The following is a 10514-nucleotide window of genomic DNA, read 5'->3' as shown; positions in this document are numbered from 1 at the left end:
GTAACGGTATCATAGAGGCATCATTTTCCCTTGCCAGAGAAACTTGATGCTGTGATATTGTAATTTAGAAAACAGGGTACACGGTCCACCAGAATAAAATTCTTCCACCTATCTGGATCAAGATAAAAAAAACACACAGGCACCTACCACTGAGGGTCTGTGTGTTTTTATGCACTGGTCAGAATAGAAATCCTGTGGAAGTCACAGGCAACAGCTCTTAAGGTTCCATTAGTTTTCATGTGCTCTGGGATTTTTTTGTGTTCATCCACTAATGGAAGTTAATTCAGATTGAATCCTCATAGTTGTGGACTTTGGACAGCAGCTGTTGACCTACAGTTTCAAGCAGTAGTGTGAATCTACTTAAGTCATCAGTGGATTTTGCTCAGGAATCAATAAGAAACATGTTCTCTTTAAGATTAAATCACGTCTTTGTGCAAGAAGTCTGACAGTTCATATTTGTCAGAGAAAGTTAGATCTAAGGCAGCAAACAGGACTGTGATTTCCCCTCTTAGACCTAAACTTGTTAGAAAATGTACTCTGATTAAAAAAAAAAAAAAGGATTATAAATGAAATTTTAGAAAAGTAGATTAAATGTTATAAAGTTTTTGTCCTGTATCTTATTTTCCAGTTGAGCTGATGGATGAAAACCCATCCATCTCATGTCTACTCCAAACAAAACTGATCAAAAATGAGAAGTAGAACTAAAAGGCTTAGGAAGCCTCCCACACGAAGATAATAATAATAATTATTATTATTATTGTTATTAATGGAATTTTGAAAAGAAAAGAAGCTGCTTTCTGACCCATTACAGCTCATGGGGGCCCTGCAGTGGTCCCGGAGCCGGAGGTTGGGCACCGCTGCTCAGTTGTGGGCTCCTCAGGAAGGGAAGGGGCAGCCCATGTTAGGAAATGTTCTCCCTGCGGCGCACTCAGCGTCAGCCGGACTCTGGTGGTGATCACATGCGGGACTAGACTCTCCGGACGGACCACCGTAATAATAATAATAATAAGAGTAATCCTCATCACTCACCGGCATGGCTCAGGCGAAAATACAGGCGAAAATGACCGAAGCTGCCTGCAGCAAGTTCAGCAGGACGCTGTCAATGGCTGATCGATCCGGACGGCTCCTGGAGAGTTTGGATCAGCTGGAGACGAGGTACAGTTGAGCCAGGCCTTAGCCAGGCGCCTTTTGGACACCACGCTGCCCTTCAGAGCAGAGACGAGGAAAACACACATATATGTTTAACCCTAAAGCTGATTGATTGTGATGCCGCCTTTCACCGATCCATCACAATAACAAAGATTTGTGGGGTTGTGACCCCTCTCTGTCCCTCTCAGGGTGGAGACTTTACGCGAAGCAGCCTCGGCCATGGAGCAGGAAAGGGAGTGCATCCTGGAAATGATTCAGTCCATACAGAACAGCCAGGACATGAGGAACATCAGCTCCGGTGACATGACTACTGTCTGATCTTCCTCTTTTTGTCCGGACTCAGTGCTGTTACATTGTGATCCAGTGAGGTTATGCTTTAAAAGATGAGTTCATGTAGATGGGTGTGTTCAAGAACCTCAAGGAGGTTTAAGAGGAATGTGTTTTTGCAGGTGGAAGTTTTCAGTCGAGTTTGATGAAGTTTGTTTTCTAATCATATATTATAGAATACAGAGGTTGTGGTCAAATCGTCATATATTCACTAAAAATGTACTGATTTCCCTAAAGACCAATGTCCACCTCTCATCAACACAGTCAGTCTAACTGTACAAAAATACAGGAACTACAACACGATAATACACCATCTGATATAAAATGTGATGCATATAAACCAAGTGAACTAAATGCTAAAAGTAGCAGGTAACTGCATGGCCGCCCTGTTAAGGTTGCATATAGGACTGGACCTCAAATGGCCCATGTTGATCATGTTTACCATTTTTTTGGCTGGCAGGAGAAAACTAGACCAAAATATGGAACTGTGATACAATAAGGATTAGGACAAGAGCTTTGTTTTTATAGAGACGCATTCCCACTGTGTGGCCCCTTACATTGCATATATATTCATATAATTGTGTCTGTGCAAGTGTATTTTATTTATATTGATTTCTATCTCTTGCCCTATAGGGGAGAGAGAAGAGTTAGATTTAACTGCAAACCGCCTGATGGGCCGTACGCTGTCTGTGGAGATCTCCGTTGGCACAATCAGAAACTCCCAGCAGGAGGAAGCTCTGCGTAAAGCCACATCTATAATAGATGAAATAGTGAAGAAGTTGCTGAACGACATGGACGGTGGCCGCCACCAGCTGCTGGCCCTGCATGCGGCCTGCGTGACTGAGGCGCCGCCCGTTCCCATTGATCAAAAGTTCCAGGCCATTGTGATCAGCTGTGCTCTGGAGGATCAGAAGAAGATCAAGAGGAGGCTGGAGACTTTGCTGAGAAATGTTGAAAATGCTGAGAAGAATATCAAAATCATGGATCATCAAAAACTAGAGACCCCACAGGCCAACGGCAGTCACTAAGACCTGTCACCAAAACATAAAATGTGTCTTAAACACCCCTAACTTCCAGAGAACTGATGCAAAGCTATTAACTTTTAATAAATCACTAAATCAGAGACGAGTCTCTGTTGGTGATTTAGTGATACTGAACCTTTGGGCCAAAAATACAGTGAAGCACAACTCATGAGCACAGCTACAATTGTTCTGCTATGTTAGTGATTTCTATGCAAAATCAAGCTTTCCTGCCAAATGATGACATTTGACACTGAACTATTGTGTAAATCCACTCACACGTGTGTTCACATATGCACTGAAGACATAAAAACACTGTCCGTGGTTTCTTCTGCCAATCAGCCCAGAGGAAGTGACCACATAGTGTCAGCTTTTGTTTAAAAAGGTGACGGAGTTGTGCAAAATAGAAACTTAATGATGTGTTTAGAGTCAGGCCAGCGACATCTGGACTGAACATCAGCGCAGAAAATAACTAGCCTGAGTGAACTCAGCAGTAAAGTATCATTTTCTGGTTCACTCACCGTTTTTTTTGTCAAATGACTCGGTGTGCATACACTACCTCTGTGTGAAGGCAACAAAAATCACATTAAGCTGTGGAAAATGTAATTTTGTTCATATCTGCATGAAGTCATTTTTAATGTTAAATTGCATGAAAGAAAAGCAAATTAAAAGAAGGCTTTGTCTTAAGAGACAGTAAAATGTCGATTGTATCTCGCTTGCATGAGATATTTCTAAGACGAACAAGCAATTATTTAAACTGGCTCTGAGTCTGTATACAAAATGTCAAGAAAACTCCCACACCCAACTTAATAACTGATTCATCTTGCCCTTTTCACTCTCGCTCTCAAATGCATCTTAACTTATTTTTAAAAGACTGCATTTACAGCAGAGTGTGGTCACTTGAAATTACAGACTGGATGCCCAAGAAAAAAGTAAAGTTTTATTAAGTCAGATCACCATCAAGCCCAACTCCCCACATTTAACATCAGATGCACAGCTTTGTGGCGCACCTCAAGCTGCGATACATTTCTAACTGTTAAAACAAAAATCCAACAGTGTGTGTTGTTTTTGTCAGACTAAGCGCATACATGTTGGTCTAAATGTGTGAAACCGGATTTTCAAATTGAAAAACAGTAAGACAAAGAGTATTATAACACCTGAGTGACACAAGTATGGTTAAATTGAGTTTATGGTTCTTAAAGATTATATGTTATCTTAATGATAAAGTGCACTAAATCCATTCAGTCCAAAAAAAAAAAAAAAAAAAAGGAAACATCAACACAATGTTACAGGTAAGAGAGAGAATTACTTACAGATTCACTGTGCAGGCAGTTTTTAAACAAACAACAGCAAGAGGAGGATTAAAATGCTTACTGGGATTCGGTGTGGGAGAATGTAAACATGGACAAGGCATTGAGGCATTGCAACCATGGTTGAACGTTCACTGATGTGGAAAAAGTCTCACATGCATTAGTTGCCACACTGTCTTGTCTTTTTTTTTTTTTTTTTTTTTTTTTAAACAACTGCTGCACACAACTGTTGAGATTTTCATAATAGACTTAAAAAAAAAAAAAAAAAGAAAGACTTTAGTCCCATCTACATTTCACTTGAATTTGGTTAAAGCCTCGAACAATGATTTCAAATCAGTGACAAAATGGCTAAAAAGATAGAAACATCCAAATCCATGCACATGTAATCCCAGCTGTCCTCCTGTTTTATAATTCCATCTAACTGTAATTATTCAGAAAGGATGTTTAGAATCTAAAGATAGGCCATTTAATTTAAGACTTACCCACACCACCAGATTTTTCTTTGAGCTTGGTAAAATGTTGTCTTTTAGGTTATGAATTCTAGATAGAACAACTATAGAAAGGCTTGATGCAGACAAAGCAATAAAATACAGTTCCCAGCTAGCTGCACTGAGGACTGAGCATTAATCTGGGACTGCTTTTATTGGAGTACTAAAAACTGGATTTGCTTGCATATTCAGGCCCACAGAAGCACCTCAGCAGAAAAACATCCAGCTTTATGTCACCTTCAGAGAACAAGGTTTGACATTCTGCTCAACAGTCCACGCATCATAAAGGAGCAGAATGACATCAACAAAATAACTGAGAGGATACAACACAAGGCAAACCAAAGGCTTAGTTTAGTGTTGGAAATGTTAAGTGTTTGCAGGTGTGTAGTGAATACAGAATGTGAACTTATTTTTCCTGGGGTTAACCAAAAGTTACTCAAATCAAAGCTGTACCACAGTTAAAGAAAAGCTCACAAATGTAAATAGGTAAAATCAAAACAGTACCATAACTGATTGTGAATTCAAGCACAATGACTCAAAGAGCAGAGTACCATGAATGTAACGAGTGTTTTACACCATAAAGTCGGAGACACTGTCCAAGTCTTTGACTTCAGTTAACTAATCAGTAAATATTCAGACACTATTTTTGACAGAAATTATCAATATTCAGCTATACAAATGAACATATTCTATTCATTCTGTGTTAGATCCAAATCACTGCAATGTTAATATTTAACTACAGGTCAGAAAATGGCAATTTGGCACTATGTCAACACTTACGTGAAAATATCATTCAACACTGTTGTGATTCATACAAAAATACTTCTGCACAGAGAATGAACTCTGAATTTGATAGAGTTTTGTCCATGAAACAATAGACAACAACAGTCTGTCATTAAAATTGAGTGATTCCATCTAGAGTAGGCTGCAACTCCCAAAAGGATTTTTACTCTTCTTGGTCCTTTGTTTGTTAGGCCGCAAAGTGATGACTTCTCTGCCGTTGCTGGAGTTTTGGTTGCAGACATTACTACTTGTGGTATTAAAAACACCTTAGGAAAAACACAGTGTATGAGTAACCTCATTTTACTGGTGCTTAAAATGAACTGGAACTAAAACAGTTGATTTGCAGAAACATTTCTTACCTATTTTATTGCTGGTTGTGTGGACCACATCTGTCTCCTCGGCTGTTTGGTGTTTGAGACGCTGGAGATACTTCTCAGCTAAGTACTTAAAAACTATAAAGAAAGAACCAGAAGAATTGATATGAAACCAATATTCAGAATGAGGCTGTTCCACTATAAGACCCCGACCATACTTTCATTAACCAACCTTCGTTGACATTTAGGTCCTCTTTTACTGAAGCACGATAAAATCTCAGTTTAAGTCTTTTTGCCAAAGCTTCTGCCTCCTCACTGTAAGGCACATGAAGAAGACACGTTTTTTTAATTCATAATACTTTCATTACTTTTCATGGATAGCCATTTGCCCATAACATTTATTTACTTTACTCTTGCTCTGCAATTGAAATGCAAACAAACAACCAACCATAGACCAAAAAAAACAAAAAAAACAAAAACAAAACACATCACTTACTTTTTTATAACAGTCTCCTCCAGGAGGTCAATTTTGTTTTGCACTAGCACTGTGGGAATGTCTCCAACTTCTGCCTCCACCTTCTCCCTCCAGCTGTCAATAGCCTGATACGACTCCATGTCTGTGGTGGAGAAGACAAGCACACATGCTTGTGCACCTGGAACGTAAGACAACAAAGCATGACAAGAAGTCATGTTTACAAGTTGTTAATTCTTTATTAAAAAAAAAAAAAAACAAAAAAAGTATGAGACATAATTCAGCAATCTCTGTCAACATTTCCTGTGCTGTGGTTTAAGTAATATGCTGCCAATGAGCTTTAAAATTTGAGGCAAAAAAAAAAAAACAAACAAAACATAACCCCAGCTGTCAGTGAAGTCAGTAACCCAGAACAGCAGATTCATGGTGGGGCGGTGGGGCTCTTACCGCGATAATAGGCCTTGGTGATCGCGTCAAACTCCTCCTGCCCAGCGGTGTCCCACAGCATTAGTCGCACCTCTTCATCATTTACACTAAAACAAAGAGCAGGTAAGGAATGACAAACCTGCACCGGTAACCACTATATTTACTTTTATCATTTTATCTCACCGTTTCCTGATTCAGTGAACATAAAGCTAAAAACTCTATGGGGTTTTCATTGTTTTTTCATAGAAGTTTTAGCTTGTGCCTATCAAATAAAATAACTTGCATAAATTGACTCAACATTAGAGGGCAACAACAGCTTAAAACACAAGCTGTAATGGACAGAGGAGTGAGAACTTTAAAGAAGCTGCTTACAGTATTTGCCTTTCCAGGAAGTCAACTCCTATGGTCTTTTTGTAGTCTTTAGTGAAGATGCCCTTGCAGTAACGCTGGATCATACTGGACTTGCCAACAGCTCCATTGCCAACGACGACCACCTTGATGGCCACTTCCATGTCCTCCTCCAACATGGTGCTGACGTCTGGCTAGCTTTCTCACTTCCACTCAGCCCGGGTAGTTTCGGTGATGTGACACGAACACATATACAAACTGAGAGCAGAAAAATGAACAAAAAATTGATGTGTGGAGCATTTCTGGATGCTGCAGGTTAACAGCAACACACTTGCAGTTAAGGTATTGTTATTATCTGAGTGCTGATGGTCCTGTGGGTTAGAGGGTATGTCGTGTAGTCGCAGCCTCCCTGGTTTGAATCCAGCCAGGGACCTATGCTGCAGGTCCTCTCTCTCTCTTTCCTCTCTGCCAATTACTGACTATGATAAAGGCATTTTTATTAGAAAAGATGAAAGCTATTATATGACAAAAGTTTACAGTTTAAACTATTTTAGCTTTTAGTTACCAGACACTAAACTGATAAAACCAATCTGAGATGCCAAATTCTAAAATCCATGGGATCTGTGAAACAATTTAACAAACCAAAAAATGTATCTCAACAAATATGATCGATAATAATTCATGTATATAAAGATAAGCAAACACATCCCATCACATTTGATACATCTAAATGGGCTGAAAGAAGTTGACTGTTCTTTGTTATATGTGATCAAGGGCAACTTTATATTAAAAGTTACTGGGACTACAGAAAATCATTATTTTTGTCATTCATTTTCATTTTTAAGTATACAATAGAGCCCAAAAGTCAGAAACCACTTTTGTTGGAGAAAAATATCAACCAAATTATAAAATACCAAAGCATACAGCGAGTGCTTCTTCTATTTAGCCAAAGGTCAAACCTCCAAATAAATCCATTTAAATTTTTATAGCTCATCCAATGTGAAATTTTTATAGCTATTAGTGCCACAGGTTACCATAAGAATTTAATTAAGGACAAGGTACATGGATTTAGATCCACTTTTGAATTACCATTTTAACTATTATGTGTGTGCTAAAATTGTACAAACAGTTGTAAATTTTACTGCGAACTTGTTTGGAGTAGCTGTGCAATGTGTTTATTCTTCCATTAGCACAGAGAGCAGCAGACTTCACATAGCAACGGGGTCCTCCACAGTTATATGTATGTAGCTACTGGGTGCTATGTGAAACAACATATTGTGGGAAAGCTGTTCCTAATGGATGCTGCCAAGCTACAGTGTGTCTGTGGTGTCCAACAGCCTGTCTGTCACAATATGTAGTGCAGTCAAAGATATTATTCATCAACCATAACTGACCAGTGTGATGCAGTTCATATAACAAAGAAACACCGGAACAGCCTTAAATAAAACTGTCTTCCGTCTACGATGTTTTCAGCTTCAGTGCAAAATTATTAATGTAAAATGAACATAAAAATAAAATAACAATAAAATTTAAACCGGCCATCTCACATGCCAAGTTATACATTTGCAGTAGTTTCTTATTCCAGTCTAACCCTGCAGCTTGAATTTATTTTAGAACTTAAGACTTGATCATCAGTCTTAAACAGAAAAACAAACAAACATTTAACTATGTTTTTAAGATCAATTATAATGTTGGGCAATTATTTAATGTAGCTAGGATTGGATGCAGTACTCCTGTGTGACCCTGAGGGATACATGGCTGAAAATGAATGAATCAGTGACTGAACCTCTCATCACTGTACTCGTATTTACAATGTGTGGTACAATCTAACACTACAAACCAACACATCAGACGATCACAACGATTTCTAACCTACCTGAGAGAAGCAGCTGAAAATGTCAGCTCAGGATTCGCTCACTGTTTCCATCAACACAACTAAACAGATCATTTTCCATACCTGGACAGATAACAATGCTATACAGATATAATTATCCATTTTTTCCCCACACACACACTTGTATAGCCAGTGAATCTAAAATGCAGGCCTTTGGCTGCGGATCCTTCTCGTTGCAGTGCACATATAAAAGAAGCCTGTTAAGTCTGTAGAAGATAATACACCTCCCCTCCAAGTCAATGAGTCACCTTCACAGATTCACCGTGACTTCAGCCAGGCCTCAAGGCGGGGCAGCGGTAACACAAACTTCACACACAACGAAGAAAAGCCTACTGATGCTAACAGATGTCACACATCCCTCCTGTCCACGCTTGCTGCTGCCGCGGTCAGACTTATATTTCCGATGCCTGTCAGCTTAAACTTTTCTTTGCGTCTCGCCGACCTAAATTCTGCTGTAAGATATAACCTGTTGAAGAGCAGCTGTTGGTGCCGAGCAGTCGCTGCTGCAGTCCGCTCAGGCTGAATGAAAGGAAGAAGAAGAAGAAAAAAAAAACACGCTGCAGGACGCAGCCTGACAATTTAAAAGATAGCAAACCCAAAGAGTGAGCTGTTTCATACCTGTGAATAAAAAAAATCACCTCACGACCCCTCCGGTGTCCGTCAGCATTAGATGAGCTAACAAGCCAGTTAACCCTGAAATCGCATAACTTCAGCCTCCTCCTGCTCTTCTCCGAGGCTGCTGCTAAGGTTACCTAGCTAAGCCACCTTAGCCACTTTTCCCAGCCCGTTAATGCTACCACGCTAATGTCTGCAGGCAGCCGGTGGCCACCGCTTCAAACGGGCAGATAAAGTTGAATCAACGTCGACATCTGGGTCAAATCTGTAGCGTTTACGGGATGCAGATTGCTATCTATCGGCATTACTGACTGTCGGTGAGCCTCCCTTCCAGCTAACCGCTCTGCGCATGAGAGCAGCTAGACCTGGCAACTGGCTAGCTCGCTAACGTCTGTTGCTAAGCAGCAGACCCAAAGAGCGCACAACGCAGCAGAGTTGGCATGAAGCACACGTCTTAAACTGTTTGAGGAAAGTCACGACCGTGAAGGTTCAAAGGCATACTCACTCATCCAATGAATAAATCATTTCAATCCCGCAGGGAATCTGTCAACTTGGTACATCTGAGACCCAGGGGGAAAAAAAAAGTGTTTTCATTTTGATTTATTTATTTATTTTTTTGGAGATAAATTAAGTGTGGGGGTGGTAAAGAACGCTTTTCAAAGAAAAGAAAACGTGTTTTAAGCTTAACTTTTTAATTTTTTTAGAAGGCACTGCAGTACACAGCAGGACATAATTGATGCCAAATATAAAACAGTTGAACATGCAGAGATTTCCTCTCTGCATGTTCAACTGTTGCATCTCTGCGTCAGCTGCGTTGAAAGTATTAGAGGAAGCAAACGAAAACTAATGTCCACTACAGAGGGCTAAAATGAATTGCTTGGTCTCCAGAGGACATATCAGCATAAGTAATAAAAATAAACATAAAGTCACTACTGTTGTTTCATATGGGTAATGGTTGACGATATTATTTGCAGTCTTCGGCTATTCGAAGTCATTGATTGTCACTGAACTCGTACTTTCACGTTCAGCCACATAATAAGTGAAATGAGCGTTAGCTGTTTTTCCTGTTTGGACAATTAAAGCCTTGGCTGCTTCGTATTCATCCATCCAGGGAAAGATAACCACCATACAGAGTGTTGGGTCAACCCACATGTTATGGGTGCGTTTGTTATGTAGCACGGACGCTCCCGCAAGTACCAGTTGCACTCAGATCGACGACGGCGACAAAATACATAGACCATTTTTGGGTTCGTGTCAGTGTTTCTCCAGATATTCTACTGGTTCGCATGCCCCACACAAAGTGCAGAAGACTTTTTTTTTATTTTATTTTTGAAGAAAGTTACCAACAGAGGAAGAGGCACACCGGGCC

The 10514-nt window shown here is 39.8% G+C and overlaps 2 protein-coding genes across 3 annotated transcripts; one reads left to right on the top strand and one right to left on the bottom strand.

Moving 5' to 3' along the window:
• The first annotated feature begins 884 nt into the window (after positions 1 to 884).
• Positions 885 to 3150, top strand: bag2 (BCL2 associated athanogene 2). The gene is made up of 3 exons (XM_029521579.1): positions 885 to 1155; positions 1338 to 1447; positions 2110 to 3150. Exons 1-3 carry the CDS (start codon positions 1034 to 1036, stop codon positions 2502 to 2504), a joined length of 627 nt encoding a protein of 208 aa, XP_029377439.1. The 5' UTR covers positions 885 to 1033; the 3' UTR covers positions 2505 to 3150.
• An 837-nt stretch (positions 3151 to 3987) lies between these two features.
• Positions 3988 to 9703, bottom strand: rab23 (RAB23, member RAS oncogene family). 2 transcript variants are annotated; one of them, XM_029521426.1, is made up of 7 exons: positions 9651 to 9703; positions 6661 to 6894; positions 6310 to 6395; positions 5887 to 6043; positions 5623 to 5705; positions 5436 to 5528; positions 3988 to 5342 (listed from the first exon to the last, which is right to left on the bottom strand). In XM_029521426.1, exons 2-7 carry the CDS (start codon positions 6813 to 6815, stop codon positions 5209 to 5211), a joined length of 708 nt encoding a protein of 235 aa, XP_029377286.1. In that variant the 5' UTR covers positions 6816 to 6894; positions 9651 to 9703; the 3' UTR covers positions 3988 to 5208. The 2 variants fall into 2 exon arrangements, with proteins under 2 accessions (XP_029377286.1, XP_029377285.1); XM_029521425.1 differs by lacking the exon at positions 9651 to 9703 and adding an exon at positions 9149 to 9503.
• Positions 9704 to 10514: the final 811 nt, after the last annotated feature.

Source organism: Echeneis naucrates, chromosome 15 (genome assembly GCF_900963305.1).
Source record: "Echeneis naucrates chromosome 15, fEcheNa1.1, whole genome shotgun sequence".
NCBI classification, from domain to species: domain Eukaryota; kingdom Metazoa; phylum Chordata; class Actinopteri; order Carangiformes; family Echeneidae; genus Echeneis; species Echeneis naucrates.
This window is presented reverse-complemented; position numbering and strand designations above follow the sequence as displayed.

What these genes read in the sequence shown, in the direction of transcription:
- bag2 (XM_029521579.1), top strand. Translation starts at nt 1,034, where the DNA reads ATGGCTCAGGCGAAAATACAGGCGAAAATGACCGAAGCTGCCTGCAGC. An exon ending in TTGGATCAGCTGGAGACGAG is followed by an intron (nt 1,156 to 1,337) that starts GTACAGTTGAGC and finishes TGTCCCTCTCAG; the next exon opens with GGTGGAGACTTTACGCGAAG. An exon ending in CATGAGGAACATCAGCTCCG is followed by an intron (nt 1,448 to 2,109) that starts GTGACATGACTA and finishes CTTGCCCTATAG; the next exon opens with GGGAGAGAGAAGAGTTAGAT.
- rab23 (XM_029521426.1), bottom strand. Translation starts at nt 6,815, where the DNA reads ATGTTGGAGGAGGACATGGAAGTGGCCATCAAGGTGGTCGTCGTTGGC. An exon ending in TTCCTGGAAAGGCAAATACT is followed by an intron (nt 6,396 to 6,660) that starts GTAAGCAGCTTC and finishes TCTTTGTTTTAG; the next exon opens with TGTAAATGATGAAGAGGTGC. An exon ending in CACCAAGGCCTATTATCGCG is followed by an intron (nt 6,044 to 6,309) that starts GTAAGAGCCCCA and finishes CTTACGTTCCAG; the next exon opens with GTGCACAAGCATGTGTGCTT.